Source organism: Sciurus carolinensis, chromosome 2 (genome assembly GCF_902686445.1).
Source record: "Sciurus carolinensis chromosome 2, mSciCar1.2, whole genome shotgun sequence".
Classification (NCBI taxonomy): domain Eukaryota; kingdom Metazoa; phylum Chordata; class Mammalia; order Rodentia; family Sciuridae; genus Sciurus; species Sciurus carolinensis.
Window position 1 is genome coordinate 3,484,158 of NC_062214.1, and position 16,440 is coordinate 3,500,597.

Sequence of the window (16,440 nt, forward strand, 5' to 3'; positions counted from 1 at the left end):
CTGACCCAGGGCAGCCCCGGTGACTGACACTGTCGCCAAAGAGCTGGGACATCCGTCCTATGTGTCCCATGTGCCTCTCCAGAAACAAAGTGCTTAAGGAAAGGGACTGTCCTTCGCCCTGGAGCAGCCAGGAAGGTGCCACAGTGACACCGGCACACACATGCAGCTAAGTTCACTCTCACACAGAGTACAGATGAACAGACATGGTCACCTATCCATCAAACATTTCCTGAGCATCTACTTTATGCCAAAACTTGTGACTTAGCAGAAATAGCACAATGAACAGAGTATAACGGGACCTGGTTTTGTGGAGTGCAAGGTCTAGCAGAGAGGACAGAATTAACTAATTAGCTCAATCAATCAACCAATTACAGAGGGCAAGAGACTTCATCTGGGGACGAGAGGGCCTGGTCTGACTCAGCCATGCTCTGGAAATGAACAGCCAGCAGAAGCACACAGACAAGCAGGAGAGGGGGCTGTGCCAGGCAGCATGGGCAGCGAGAGCTCTGGAGTCCCTGTAAAGAGACCACCTGAGGAGCTTCCCCTGGGGAGAGGAGTAGGACCTGGGCCCCAGCGTCCCGAGGTCTCCTCACCAGTGAGTCTGGTTTTGTTCCAAGAATGGCAGAAAGCCACTGGGGGCAGAGGTGGGTCTGCAAAGGATTTCCTGGCTGCTGTTAGGGAAGAGACCAGCAGAGATGGGGAGGCAGAGAGGTGGTTAGGAGGCCGGCCACCCTGCAGGCAGGAGGTGGTGGTAGCCAGCTGGGGGAGGCAGAGGCAGTGCGCAGGCTGGCGCCAGGGTCCCTGCAGGCCGTGATGGCTGTGTAGGGGTGAAAGGGAGGAGTCACAGAGCACTCCCAGGTTTCAGGGGGAGGCTGATGTTTTCTGATTAACCAGTCAGGGGGGCAGGTGTCCAAGTAACCACAAAATGATCCCATTTCCTGGGTGGGCAGGAGGGGAGGGGCCAAAGAGAGAAGGCGCATTTGGAGTGAAAGGGGTCCACAGCCTCAGAGTAACACCCAGCACACCCATTGAGCTGGTTTGTTCTGCCAGACTGGATGGCAGAGGGGGCACAAGCCCCAGGGCAGGGCAGACCTGCTCCCACTGCCTGTGGGCCGGGTGAGCCCTCTCTAGGCTCTGTCTCCCGTCTGTGAAGCACGGTCACTCTGCTGGACTGCTGTGAGGCCATTTGGGGTCAAGCGGTCAGTGCTGAACACACGGGGCAGTGGCTGTCGGAAGGAGCACGCCTGTGGAGTGCCGTGAGCCGCGAGCACTCCAGGCTCAGGCCTGTCCAGCGTGCAGGCAGTGGGTGGTGGGCTGTCCTCAGCCTCTGGCAGGAACACCTTTGTAAGCACCAGACGGTTACTCCTGTTCTGCTGCCCTTATGCTTGCGCCTACTGGCTCTCCTCTCCTAGGACCCTGGCGCCTTCGAAGCCCCTGACGACTGCTGGCCCAAGGACCTGGTGCTGCAGTGTCAGCTCCACAGGGACCTCTGTGTGATCTGTGCACTCAGGAACATGCCGGGCACTGGTCAGCGCCCAGGAAGCAGCTGTTGGCTGGATAAGTGGGTGCATGCCTGTGATGTGCCCAGTGGCACGCCCCTGCTCCACGAGAGGGCCCACTGGCCTTGTGAGGACTGAGTGGTCACCCACCCCTCTGCAGCACACAGGACAGTTTGGTTTCAACCCCAGGGCCCAGGGCTTCTCCTTCACCATCAACATGAAAACAACGAAACCAGAAAACCTCAAACACTTCGCAAGAACTGCTCGAGCAGCGGTCTCTGGCTAAACTCTTGGGAACCAACCAAAGGGGGACAAAAGGGCTGAACACCAGCGTGGGAATTCAAGGACCAAAAGAAAGAAGACAAAACCACCGCCTCAGAGGGCAGGGTCAGCGCAAGGGCAGTTGCACCCTCTGCTGGTCACCTGAGGAACTGCACCCAAAGCAGCCAAGTCAGGAGCGGTCCTTAGAGGGCTTGGAGCTTTAGCCTTGAACTTGACTTCCTTCGACTCTGGACTCCATCCTTGATGGGGGTCTCTACCTAGGGCTCAGCCCATTGGACTACTCAGGGAGGTGGTCAATGCAATGACAACTACGACTTTAAAAAAGCCCTGCTCTGGTAAAACAACTTCCGGCATTTCAGCATTGATGGTCTCCCCAGGGAAAGGCAGCGGAAGGCAGAGTGCAGGCATAGTGGGCGTCCCCTGACTTCCTAGAAATATGTCCTTAGAGTCCAGTTCATTCTCAGGCTGCACAAAGTCCTTCTGAGGCAAAGGTTAAAGACCTGGATGCAAGATTGGGGTCTGGCATCTTTCAACAGGGTGGCCATAGACCGGCCATGTCGTCCCTCTAAAACTGGTATGCCGCAGGGAGAGTCCCACATCGTGGGCCTGGCCCTCTGCCCAGTGCACACCCCTGTGATCAGCACAGGTGCTCGGCAATAGTCACCTGCCTTCTGATAGTGCCTGTGTGCCCCCCACACTCCACACAGGGAGCCATGAGGACAGACGGATACAGAGCAGAGAAGCAGGGGAGGGGCGGGGACCCTGAGGAAAGCGGGGAAGCAGCCCAGCGGGCTCCCGTCAGCTGTGCCAGGCCCAGCACCCGTTCTGTGTGCGGCTGCCACGAAGCCTTGCACATTCCAGTCACCGTCCTTCCCTCCCAGACTGCCTTGCAAGGGTGCCATGATGGAAGGAGAGGGGCCAGCTGCAGGCCTGCTGGACACGGGGAGTGAAGAGCACCCCTCATGCCGCAGGCAGGCGCATCTGTCCTCTGCAGCTCTGGCTGCCCACTGCTTCCTGTAGAATGTCTCTGGGCACGGGGCAGCGGCCGTCCTCTGACCCAGCAGTGGAAAGCAGGGGATGAAGGAGCCCTGCGCACATCGCTTACTCCCTGCTCAGCTCTCGCTGGGAGCCAGCGTCCCCAGAACATGGTGATCACTGATGTGGCTGGAGCTACCCCAGACCTCAGAGGCGGACTCTGATGCTCCCCCTGGATCCAAAGCAAGAAGACCCTCCAGAGCTCAGCCCTGCCCTGCATTCCCATGCCCTGGCCACGGTGCCCCTCTGCAAGGTGCGGCTCCAGCTCACGACACGGCCACCAACAGACACCAGACACTGGCTCCCCCCGTGCCTTGACCTGCTTGCCACCCAGCCCGCGGGGGGAAGGAGTGGAGGTGTCCGGCACCACGCGGAGTCACAGGGAGTGGGCAGAGGACTGGCCAGGCCATGGCGCAGGCCCCCACGGCACCAGCACTCGCTGAGCACCTGCTGCGTGACAGGCCTTGGAGATCAGGCAGCGGCAGGTGGGAATCTGCCGAGCAGACACACGTGGGGTGGAAACGTCCGAGCGTCACACAGCAGCGTAGCCCCTCCACACCAGTCACCATCAGGCACACCACCGCTTCCTTGAGGTTCTCAGCCGAAGAAAGTGAGCGGGCACTGCAGTGCAGGGACCATGGTACGTGCTCACAGGGGATCCCACACCCAGCGGGAGGGGCCAGAGCGACCCTGGACAGGTGCTGTGGTGCTCAGGGAGAGACTGTCCTGTCTGAGTCCTCCCCTAGGAGGTCAGACACCACTGTACAGTGCTGCAATGTGCCCCTGAGGACAGCCATCACCTGGCTCCTGGGACAAGACACTGAGGTCCCAGACTGTTCTCCTCTGTCTTGCTTCCTCATTTTCACCCAAACATCCCCAGCAAGTTCCACGGGAGGCAGCAGGTTGGGACCAGGCACTCAGGGACACACGGAGGCCAAGGCAGAGTCACACTGGGAAGATGAATATGGAGGCTTCTCGGGACTTGGGGATGTGTGACGGTCCCTAATGGAAGGTGCTGGAGAGCGGACGGCCCTCTCAGGAGGAAGCTGATGACCAACCTGCAGGGGTGGATGGGCCCTTCAGGGAGGACCGGCAGGTTTGAGTGGGAAGGACACACGGGATCCTGCCCTGGTGCAGCTGCACAGGCGTGCCGTGTGGCAAAAACACACGGAGATACAAACTCACCACGCGTGCGCTCCAACAGGTGACTCTAAAAGAGAATGATCACATTTAAATGATGGCCTTTGTCACCCACACTTCCCCTTCCTCCGGTGAGACGTGTACATGTCAATGTGTTCTGGATTTATATCCTTAGGAGGCTGCGGCCGAGTGCTGGCTACCACGGCAGGGATTCCTGTCACCACCCTCCCCCCAGCAAGGGCAGGCTCCGTGTTCTCCAGAGTCACAGTTCACACAGCCTCGCATGGAGCTATAAATCGCAGAAAATCCATAGCACTAGGTGTATAGGTGATGCTTTAAAAATGCATCATAGGTTCTGTAGTCATAAAGATGATAATTCCAAGAATTGATCTGTGCCCGCCACCCATGGGGATCCTCAAGTGCTCACAGAGTCTGATCCCAGCCACTCCGCCCTTCACCGAAACTCCCCAGCACCCGAACGCAGGGGCTGCGGGGGACCCTGCATTTGGAGAGCAATTGTTCAGCAATTAAATTCCGGCGCCTTCCCCAGTGCGAGGGCTTCCACAGCCCGCAGGGAGAGTGGCCTCACTCTAGTTAGCAGCGGCTGCCAGCTCGGTGCTGTGACCTGGGGCGCAGCAGCCTCTGCCCTGGCTGCCCACCAAAGCTCTGGGTCGCCAACCTCAGTTCCTTCCAGTTGCTAGGGGCACCTGTGAGCCCATGATACTGCAGGACCAGGGGAGCCTGCAGATTTGGGGAAAGAGCCCTGGGGGTGCTGTCAGCAGGAGGGAGCATGGGTGTGGGGGAAGGGTGGGTGGGCTGTGCCCCCATCAGATCCCAGGATGCACGACCAAGAGCGCGGCTCCTCCAGTGGGAGAAGCAAGGGGCATGAAGAGCGCCGTGCGCTGGGCACGAGGCCTGTGCTGCTTCAGGTTGATTCTCCTGTTGGCGACCCCCGTGTCCGCCAGGGAGCGCCATGGCATGGTGCTGCGCGCCCAATGGGGCTTCAGAGGGCTCCCCAAACCAGCGTGAGCCAAGCCCAGGGGTGAGAGTGCAGGCAGTGAGAGCAGCCCCGGAGGGCAGTGCTGCGCGGGAGTGAGGGGCCCCCAGAGCTCCAAGGGCTTCGTGGCCCTCACGTGGGGGCGAGGGGTTCATGCACAGGGAACAGGAAATCAAGTGGGGTCTCCAGCCAGGAAAGCAGAGCAGGTTTCCCTTCTTCTCCCAAGGTCACCAGGGCTGGAGGGCAGCAAAGAGGTGGCCAGAGGGTGGGGGAGGGCAGAGAGGGGAGCCAGGGCAATTTGGCCAGGGTGGTGACAGTGTCCAGAATAGAGATGGATTTAACAATATTGGGTCAACTCTTCTTGCCAAGGCACCCTGCAGCTGAGTCTGTAATAAGGGGGTCCCCTCAGCTGCCATGTCCCCATCCTGCCACCTGGCTCAGGTGCTCCTACCTTAGAGGTTGCTTGTCTTGGCATAAGAATCCTGGGAGCAGGACTCCTCCATTTACCCACAGTGTGGAGGGCAGAATTCTAAAGCCCCCGGCCAGGATTCCCCTGCCTGGTTTCCTGATCAGCACTAATCTAGGCACAGCTATGAGGGCCTTTGCAGATAGATTCAGGCTCATAATCAGCTGAATTTAAGGCAGGGAGATTATCCGGGATGATCCCATGGGCTCAGTGTAATCACAGGAGGCCTGAGAAAGCAGAGGGGAAGGAGGGGAGGAGAAGAGGGTTGGGGCAGAGGGAGGGAAGAGGTGTGAAGGGTGAGGACTCGGCCGCTGCCACTGCCAGCCCTGAAGGGAACCCAGAATGCACAGCCTCTGGAACTGAGAGCCACCCAGCCAACACAGCAGGAGACGAACCTCAGTCCTGACACCTGAAAAAGTGGAGGCAAGTCCAGTGAGAGGCAGAGCTTGTGGACACCTGGATCTCAGCCTGAGACCCAGAAGAAACCTGCTGAGTCCACCTGGCCTTCCGCCCACGCAGAGGGTGAGGTCAGTGGCTCCTGTTCCAGACTACCAGGTGGCAGCTCATTTTGGCAGCAACAGAAAATTACGTGCACATCTTCCTGCTGAAGCCTCCTGCCAGTCTGGCACCCTCTTCCAGGTAAGGGAAAGCGAGGCTCAGAGGGGGTGATATGTGCAAGGTCACATGGGGACTTGGGGACAAAGGTGGGGGCAGGGTATACCGACCCGACCCCAAGCATCCTTCTCCCACTTTTGTGCAACCCTGTACCCCTACACCCCAAGAGACAGCACTTCTGTCTGCTGCTGGCCCCAGAACTGAGCAGAGGGAACACCACAGATGGAGGTAGGTGGAGAGAACCACAGGCAGCCCACAAGGCAAGACAGAGGGACACGCAGTGCCTCCTGCGGGCACTGCCCCCACCTGGAGGGCAGAGCTTTCCACCAGCATGCGTGTCTCCAAGGCAGGCCTTCAGAGGGACGGGCAGAATCAGGGCCTCTTTCAAGACCCCTGAATTAGGCTCTAGGACCCAGCATTAGCCAGCTGTCAAGCACTTTCCAGAACAAAAGGGCAGAGAGTACAGACATGACTTAGGAGCAGTGTAGCACCATGGCTAAGACTCCAAAGCCTACCCGAGCAAATTGCCAGATTTGGATCCGGCTCCCCGGCTGTGACCTTGGGCGAGTCACTCAACCCATAAAGTCCTCAGTTTTCAGCATCTGTCCAACAAGGTCACGCCATCACGAAGTCCATCTCCCAGAGATGTGCCGGTGAACGAGAGTGGCCGGGGACAGGACTGAGCTCTCACCTGGCACTGGCTGATGTGGCTGTCACTGTCCTGTGACCATCATACTCTGAGTTGGAAATCACTGTCATCTAGTAATAAGAGGGGTCTCTCCTCTAATTTTGTATTACCCCAGTGTTTAGTCAAGCAATTATTGAAACTAATTTATCATGATTTCATGTGGATTATAATAAAATAGACAGCACAGCCATTAAGATAAAAATAGAAATGTGAGTTCGCAGCAAGCCTCAAATGCCCTCATTATCTGACTCGTAGGAATTAGGGTCCTTAAAAAAAGAGACTTGCATGCGCCCATTCTCTTTCCTCTCATTTTCTCTCTTATCCTGCAGGGAGACACTTTGTTTGCTTAATAAACTCCCTCATGTGATTAAAACAAAAAAAAGAGACTTAGTCACAGAGACAGGTAATGTCCAGTTAACCCCGCTCCTTTGGACTTGTTGCAGAGAAATACACTCCTGAACTCACATCAGAAATCTTGACTGCTGAGGAGAACCTAGTTGTAGTCTTGGTTCTCCCAGAACCTCTGTCCAACTCTGCTGTGCGTTACGCAGGCCGTGGGCTGCCGGCCCCACCTGGAGGGGCTGGTGCCAGTGGAGGCCAGGCAGCCTGGTGCCCATGGAGGGCAGCCAGCAGCAGGGAAACTTGCACTGAGGCTGGAGGACAGTGCTGGCCACAGGCACCTGTAAGGTGATGAGGCCGCAGCATAGGCTGATGGTGGGAAAGCGTCTGGTGGACAGGACATCTCTTGTTCTGCCTGTGGAAATGGTGTATGAGTCACTCAATATGGAGAATCAGAAAAACAAGAGATCACACTCTATTTATGTGATCTATCAAAATGTATAAATGCATTCTACTGTCATGTACAACTAATTAGAACAAATAAAATACAATATATATATTTTTTTAAATGTCAAAAATCTAATGCAGTTTCAGGAAGACCTAGGAACCTCTCCAAACAGAGGAGCCAGTTCCCACCAGACTCCCACAAGCCACACCTCCTGCGGTTTGAGAGAGAAGGTGCTGCCGAATACAGAAACTCCTTTGCTAATGTCCTCTTTTAGGGACAAGCCTATGTCAGGCCAGACCCTACCTGAAGGAAGAGACCCTGGGAGCTGCAGGATGGGTCTCTCCACAGGAGAGGGAAGAAGGGATTATGTAGCCCGTCCCTCGGTCTCCCCATAACCTGGCCTCTCGTGTTCTTTGGTTAGGCCACAGAATTTTCAGAGCAGCTACTATGTGACAGGTACAGAACTGTATGCCATGCACTTGAAAGCGAGCTAGCTGCAGCCGTGCCGGGTCTGTTCCATGGAGAGGATGGGTCATGACCACTGTGTTGTGGGTCCCGTGGCCCCCTGGCTCAGGAACTCACGGAAGCTCACGACTCAGATGCCTGTACTTCCAGCTGTGACACAGCCCCAGGATGTAAAGCACTTCACAAAGGCAAGTGTGTGGGGTGCAGCCAGAGGCATGCCCCGGCACCAGGGGCTCTCTGTGGAGTCAGTTGAGCCAGGCTTGATTCCTCCTGCAACCAGCCTTGAACACAGCGGCAGGTGCAAGCCATTGTCTCTCTGGATGCTTCTTAGAGGCCCAGCGCCCAGGATTCATAGGGTTGTGAGGTGGGCACCCTCTGCCTGGCCACCAAAGGTCAGACTCCAGAAAGCAGCCCGTGCGTGCCTGAAGCCCCCTTGTCTGCAGGCCAGGAGCCTGGGACCTGCTGGCTTAGCCCCTCTGCACAGCTGCACAGGTGTGCGGGCTTTGGGCAGCTGCATGAGGGCTGGTCTAGGGAGCCAGGAAGGAAAGGGCTCCTTCAGAGTGAGTGGCAGATGGCATCTTCCTCAAGTGTTCTCACGATGTGACTGTCCTTCCCACTGTCAGGTCAGTGTCCGGTCCCCACAATCAGGCCTGGTAGACTACACAGCAAAAGTGATGGATGGTGACTTCCAAGGCGGGTCAGGAATGAAGACAGAGCTTGGGCACGTTCCGCTTGGGACACTGGTGCTGAGAACACAAGCTCTCCTGCAGACCCTGCGGGGCATCCAGGGCCCCACCCTCAGCCCCAGTGAGCTACCACTGAACTGTCCCCAAATACAGACACTGAGGTCCTGGTCCCCAGGAACTCAGAATGTGACCTTGTTTGAGACAGGACCTTTAAAGAGGCGACTGGGTTAAAATGAGCCCTGTGGGTGCATTCTCCTCCAATCTGACCAGTGTCCTCAAGGAAGAAGAGATCTGGACACACAGAAAACCCTGGTGTGCAGGAGCAGAGGCAAGGCAGGCCTGGAGGGAGCCACCTGCAAGCCCGTGAGCGAGGCCGCAGCAGGCTGCAGGCACCTGACCCCAGAATGTGAGCGAATCTGCACCTGTGCATAAGCCACCCACCAGCACAGCAGTGGTCACAGCCATGCCAGCATCCTCCTGAGCCCTGCTCGGGCTACAGGTGTGAGCCACACAGGCAATTTCTTTTGCTAGAGGATCCTGAGCTGCCAGCTTCCCGTGGGGCAATGGGCTACTGCCAAGCTCAGTCGCAGGGCCCCCTCCTGGAGGTGACACTAAGGCTGAGGCCTGAAGGACACAGGGGAGTGCCCAGGCTGGCTACTCACTGAGCTTTGGGGGATCAACAAAGAGGTGCCTGCCAGCAGCCAGCTCCAGCTAGTTTGGTGGCAGTGAGACATGGCCAGGCCAGCTCCATGGCTGATGAGATCGGAGTTCAGTCTCACTCCGGCTGCAGTCTTCGCGGTGCCAGGTCCAGACCCAGCTGAGCAGGACTCCTCTCTGAGCGTGGCAGACCCAGGGCAGAGCCACCCCACGACCCTGGATCCTCTGTGGGAGGTGGGCACGGCCCCAGGCACGTGGGGCGGCTCCGGTGTGCAGCACGTCTGCTCCTCCCACACAGAGGCATTTCTGAACAAGAATGTAACCTCCCAATGGACCAAAACAAAAACTCAAGATAAGAAAAGACAGATGCAACCTTGATTTCCACGCGCATCTAAGCTCACAGCTGTTTTGTGGTTCTGTTTCTATGGTTCTGGCAAACCCTTGGCAGGAAGGGTACTGGCATCGGTAGCTGGGTTTAGAGTCCCTGAGTGTCTTCATCTGCCCCTGAGCTGGACACACAGAGGTCCAGTTTGGGCACAGCACAGGAAGGGCTGTGAGGCCAGAAATCCCTAAGCACTGGTCCCTCAGACCCTCAGGAGCTATGCAGGGCGGGGCCTGAGAGGAAGGTGCAGCCCCGCCCCTGCCCAGAGCCGGTCCTGCTCCAGCCTGACCCGCTCCTCGAGCCCTGACCTCCACCATGAGCTCTTCTGCTTGGCGCCCATTCACCTGCAGCTCCCAGATACAGAATATCAGCGCCAACACGGGGTCAGGCTCCAGGTGACAGGGGTGTGGGTGGCAAATTAAGAACAAATGCCGTGCCTGGGTTGTTCGGGAAACCCACTGAGAGTCACGACATATCTTTGAAAAACCGAGCCAGTAAGAGTGGGCAGGAGGAGATGGTGGGCAGGGAGGGGCGCACACACGAGGCCCCTGCTGGGCCAGGGCAGAGGCACGCAGCACCCAGGGAGGCAGGAGCTCTAGAAAAGACGCTGCAAACAAAGTTAAAGGACGAGCTGTAGAGAGCAAAATACCAGATTAGACTGGCAATGGGAAGAGGCTCCTACAAGCCAATTAGAAAAGACTAAGGACCTCCCAGGAAAACAGGGTTTTCAGGCAACTCGCAGAAAGCTGATCAAACAGCCAATTAACATAAGAAGAACCCTCCCAGGGAAGCAGGGGAATGCAAATTCAACCAAGGAAATCCCACCTTGTTCCCTGGGACTGGCCAAGTTTCAGATCTGAAGGACCAGTGTTGGGGAGACAGCGGGGGGAGGGCAGGGTGCTGTGGAGATCCAGCAACACCACGTTAAACACAGATCATCCCAGGACCCCCAGCAAGCTCCCCCCTCCACACTGGGCTCCCACCAAAGCTCTGCGCCTCCCCTAGGACGCTCCCACACTGCCAGTGAGCGGCTGGGACAAGGACCTCTGGCCATCCCAGCAGAAGCCAGAGAGCCTCTAAAGCAATTAGACAGAATCTATTAACCCAGATGAATCTCCAAGACCCGCTGCTGGGTGAAACGCCAGGATTCAGAACAAGACGTGCCGTGTGGTGCCATCTCTTCCCGAAAACTTATAGGAGGCGACATGGCGTGTTCTCCTGGGCACCTACATGCCCAGGGTGGGAAAGTCTGATGGAAAGGACGGATCTGACCTGACCTCTATTTGCAGCTGCCTCCGGAAGCAGGAAGGGGCAGGGCAGGTCCTGCAGGTCCCAGCCTCACTTGCTCACTGGAGAATGGATTGTGGTGTGTGTGTGTGTGTGTGTGTGTGTGTGTGTGTGTGTGTGTGTTTCCCCCCAAATTCTATCACCTGTGTTGGAGAAAACATTCCACATTCAGTCAACGAGTATTTAGGGTGCTATAGAACAGGCCTATTCTAAAGACAAAGGATACTCTTTTTCTTTAAAGCCGGAGTTGTCAGCTTAGTCACCAGCAGTCAGTAGTCCCTAAGTCAGTGGGTAGTGACACACATACATTAGGGGAGAGGGGAAGGGACATGGACCTCAGGACCCCTGGGAAGGAAGGGCCCTGGCTGTCCTGGGTGAGCTCAGGAACAGGAGGACCCTGAGTTGGATACACCCTCAAGGGCCCTCCACTGCTGCCTGGAGGGACATCACCTCTGCCCCCAAACACAGCGTCACAGGAGGGAGACGGCAGTAGCAGGCTGAGTGAATGGCAGGGTCTACAGGCCACCCATGTGGTACCCAGGCGGCGGCCCCCTGCAAAGGAGGGGCAGCTGGAAGCCTGCTGGATTTGGGGCTTGTGTCCACCTCAGGGTTCTGCTGTATGCCCCAATTCCCTGCTGGGAGTCTTAGACCTCGCTATCAGGGGGACATAGGCTCCATCCTTGACCTGGGGAGGCCTGTGAGCTGAGCTCAGCCACCCAGCACATCCCCCTCCCTGGCCTTGGTGATGGGTTCAAGGACCAGAGCTAGGGACAGGCAAGGACATGCTGGTGGGAGCAACAGAGGCCAGGCTCTGGAGTTTCCCCCAAACTGAAGGACTTCTGCAGGTCCTAGTCCATTTCAGCCACTTGCTCCCAGAAAGGTCCAGCGGCTGTTACATTTTCTAAAGAACTGGCAGCTCCGGGCGAGGTGGGTCTTGACTGCCTGGGAGCCTGGCCCAGCCTCCCTCCAGCAGCAGGGGAACAGGCATCAAATTTCAAACAGCCTTTCCAGCCCCTAAAGCCACTTTCAATGGCATTGGCTGGGGCATGTCGTGATAGCATCGATCATGTCTTTCCCTTCAAAAAATTGTTTAAAGACTCATTTGGTGCAGAAATAGCCTGGGAGGAGTCAGCACTTCCTAATCAGACTCCACAGTCTGGAGGGACCAGTGGCTAATTCATTCCTCAATCAAAGCAGCACTAGCCACGCGAACAGCACTTTTTCCCTTTAAGGTTGGAGCTGATTCACCCAAAGCAAGCTCCAGGAAGCGGCCACACAAAAGAAGAAGTCGGCCTGAGCCCCAGAGGCAGCTGTCAGTCCTTCTGGTTCCAGAAGGAAAGAGGGCAAGAGACCTTGTCAACATCAGCCACCAGAGTGCCCAGAGTTGTGGGCACACAGCCTGGCTCTCCCCTGGGCCCCTGGCCTTTTGCTCCAGAGCAACACTTGGTATCTGGACTTGGGTCCCTCTGACTCCACACTGGGATGTGACAGTGAAGCCCGACACGCCCTCTGTCCCAGTGCCCCGGATGGGAGCCTCCAGACCAAGCAGCATCCCCGGCTCCAGATGCAGCTGCGCACCTGCCCACCCACTAGTGCCGTCACCACAGAGCGCCTGTCCGCCCTCCCACCTCCCCGCCTTCACCCCACCAGCCTCCCGGCCCCTGCCACCCCACTAGTGGCACCATTACCAGTGCTTGGATGCAGAGCCACACGGTTCCCTGGACTTGGGGCAGCAGCAGGTCTGACCAGCCCTGCCATGAGATGTCCCAGGGCTTCCCACTTTTCCCTGCTCTGAAGCCACCCTTCTGTCCTCTGAGCAGCAGAGCCTTCCCCCAAGAGCCTGCCGCCACATCCAAGACACGGTGAGCTTCCCCCTCCGACTAAGGTCTGCCAGTGGCCCCGGAGCGCACAGGTAGAACCCCAGGGGATTACCACCCAGCCTGCGACCCAGGACTCAGGGCCCCAGACAGCTCCCTCGCCTTGCCCAGAACTCCAGCCTCAAGATCCTCCTCTGCTCTCCAATCCCACGGCTAACCTAACTCCCACCTCAGAGCCTCGGCCACAGCTGCTCCGCCAGCTGGGGGTGCTCCCTCCTCCTCCTCAGGCCTGAAGCTGCTGGCCCTCCTTCAGTGGCTCCCTGTCCAGCCTTCTCCCCAACATTGTCCGGTGCTGAAATCACATTTGGTGTGGTTCCCTCCCATGTCTAATCTCCTTCTCCCCCACTGGGCACACGCCCCTGTCTCGCTTCCCAGCACCCAGGTCCACACCCGCAGCATTTCCAGTGGCTGCGATCACTTGCTGGCCCACTGACTAAATATTCTGCTTTCTCCCAGGCAAAAGTGGGTCACAGTGGCTGGGCCCTGCCTCCCTTAAAGCCTAGGCAGAGGCCACAGAACCATTTTTAAAATGCCCAGTGTTGAAAGGTGCACTTGGAACAGGTGGGGCATTGTGTGAGCGTGGCCAGTAGATCTCACGCGGCCCAACTGAAGACGCACCCAAAAGCAACCCAGACGCGCCCACTGTGCACCCAGCCCCCAGGTGTCGCCAATGGCAGGGTGCTTTAGGAGGAGGAAGCCACCCCCTGCGCACTCACTGTGTGCAGGCACCAGAGGAGGCAGCATCCGCCTTATCAGAGGGAGAGCAGCCTAGAGGGGCCACATGTCCCTGGCTCCACCTGGAGCCCGGCCACCGAGAGGGTGGGGACGATGCTCACAGGTGCTTGACATTCCAGAGGGTGCAATCCCTCAGAAAGGCCACCAGCCGTCCTCTGCTGGGGCTCTGGGCCCCTCCGCTCACAGCACAGAAGTGCCCAAAGCTGGGGCCTGGAGGTCCCCTCCTGGCACCACAGGGAACCCAGCCTTCAGGATGCCTGCTGACCCCGCTGACCAGTATCCCTCCCTCTCAGCCCTGTGGCCCACCTACCTCAGGGCTTCCCAGCCTCAGCACTAACCCTGCCCTGAGAGAGGACTCTCTTTGGGGGCGGGGAGGAGCGGGGGCCAACCTGGGCACTGCGGGTGTAGGCAGCATCCCTGCCTTGTACCCACTAGATGCCAGGGGACGCCACCCTGCCAGGAGTGACCACCACAGAGCAGGAGGCAGATTCACCCTCTGTTGAAAGCCACTGATGAGAACCCCTGAGGAGTCTTAAAACAGTCACCTTACTGGCCTGGCCCCAAACTACCAGGGGCACTGGTTGAACAGATTCCAGGATATTCTACCTTGCAAGTCTGGGGTGGAGCCCAGGGGAAGCCTAGCAGGGGCCAAGCAGGAAGCTCTGGCCTGACCATCCTCACCACTCAGCGCAGTCCCCTGCACACCTGGGGCCCCAGTGCCAATGACCACCTGGTACAGGGCATAGAACACTCTCCTTGTCCCCTGGAGACCAGCCCCTCCCCACCCTGGAGCCTCTTCCCCCTCCATGTGCTGGTTTCCCTTTCCCACTTTCCTAGGGCCAGCTGAAGATCCCATCTGGACTGGCTCCAGGGCCAGCTGCCTGCCCTGCAGGGGGTCAGGGGCTGGCACCACTGGAGGAGGCTCCCACAGGTGGCCAGCGCTGTGTGCCACCGCCACCCGGTGAACCCAAGTACTGTCCCCACTTCACAGACGAAGAAACTGAGGCACGACGAGGGCAAGTGGGTTGTACACAGGGTTATGTGACGAGCAGAGGGGGACCCGAACCCGGGACTGCCCGACCCGACCCCAAGGCCAGCACTCCTGACCACTGTGCACACTGCCCTTCTCCCTAAGGGGATATATTCCCGCGACTTCGCTGCAGGGGAAAGCCGGAGATAGGAGGCGCCCACCTCCGTGGCTGGCGCCGCAGCGGGGCTGCTGGCCACCGCAATGACCAAGGGCAGGGGCGCGGCTCCGGAGGCGTCACCCTAGCCCCGCGTCGGGCCGGACCGAGCCCTCTCCCATGGCGCGCTTACCTTGCGCTGGGCCTGGGGCGGCGGCAGCGTCCCGAGCCCGAAAGGCACGCAGCAGCGAGCGCAGCGGCGCCGGCCAGCGGGCGCGCCCCCCGCCTCGGCCTCGCATCCCGCAGAAGGGCCGCCCCGCGCGGCTCCGGGCTGCGATCCCCCGGACCAGCCGAGCGCAGCGCGGAACTGGGGCCCGCGGGGAGGTGCCGGCGGGGCGGGACCCGGGCCGGGGGCGGTGCCGCCGCGCGAGGCCGGCCCCTCAGCCGGGCGGGGACGCCGAGGGGCCCAGCCGCGACCTTGACCTTCCTGGGCCCGGCCCAGAGCTGCAGTCTGCCCCGAGCGGCAGCGGGTCCTCAGTTGCTGGCTGCACCCGGGGCCTTCCTGGGATGCCCTAGAATCGCTAAAGGGACAGCCAGGTCGTCAGGAGGTCCGCCGGGCTAATTGCGTCCTAACGAGGCTGCCGGGTTAGAGCTCTCCTGCTCCTGAGTCCCTGGGCGCGTCGCTTGACCCCTGTGAGCCTCAGGGTTCTCGTGTGTAAAATGGACTTGGGCAGAGTGAAATGAGAGACGAGGACCCGAGAACCGGCCCGCCGGTGTTGGGGACTTCAGCCGATCTGAGGGGCTGGGGCGGTTATTGCTCTTGCCAAAGGTGCCTGCGTATTTACGTTTGTTACAGGATAAAGCACAGCAGAGCCCACCGAGTGTCAGGTGGGGACACTTATGACCGCTACCGCAGCTCTAGGCTCGACTGTGCCCAGCTCCACGTGCTGGTGTCAGGATCACAGCCTCCCTACCACAAGCCCCTGGTTGAATCTGCAGGGGTCTCAGCAGCCTCTGCTGACTTCAGGGCTTGCAGATCCCTGGCGGGAGATGGGTCCCCCTCAGTACAGTGCTGCAGCCAGGTACCATCAACCTGAGCCACTCAGTGTAACCAACACAGGTCCCCAGAGCCCAAAGCCACGACCTGTCCTCCCTGTCACCAAGAGCTCTCAACATGTGCAATTCTGTACCCCCAGGGCCCAGAGGTCCTCAGCTCAATCCCCAGCAACACAGCGAGCAGGTGCAATCACACTATCCAGTTTAGGGATGTGGAAAGTCCGGTGACCTAAGGGGAAGGGGCTGTGCAGGGCACCCTGCTGGGGAGTGCCTTGCTGGACTCCCTCCCTGTACCCTTGGCATCTCTGAACTTCTAAAAGCTGACGCTAGGTGGCGCTGCGCCAAGCTTATGTTCAATGAATCTTCATGGCACTTGAGGAGGGCACTCTGCCCACTGTACAGATGGGCAAGTTCAAGCTCAGTGAGAGCAGGGGCTTTGGTCACGGTCATTGCCCCACCCCTTACTCCCATTTCTTCCTCCAAGCTCACACGGGGAAACGCTATTACTATCCCCGACTTCTTAAAGGCAAAAACTGAGGCTCAGAGAAGTGAAGTTGCTTACCCTAGGAAGTTAGGAGGGGACAGATCAAGATTTCAATCCTAGTTGCTGTCCCAGTGCTTTTACAAGTGCTTGCTCTCTGCCCAGTGCCTGGGCATGCTCT

At 58.5% G+C, this 16,440-nt stretch overlaps 1 protein-coding gene across 1 annotated transcript in view; it reads right to left on the bottom strand.

Annotated features, from left to right (window-relative positions):
* Phactr3 (phosphatase and actin regulator 3) overlaps nt 1–15,217 on the bottom strand; it is a 212,130-nt gene extending 196,913 nt beyond the window's left edge. The window contains exon 1 of the mRNA XM_047540364.1: nt 14,916–15,217. Within this exon, the coding sequence (XP_047396320.1) occupies nt 14,916–15,021 (106 nt within the window). The 5' untranslated portion in view covers nt 15,022–15,217. The remainder of the gene's footprint in view (nt 1–14,915) is intronic.
* Nucleotides 15,218–16,440: the final 1,223 nt, after the last annotated feature.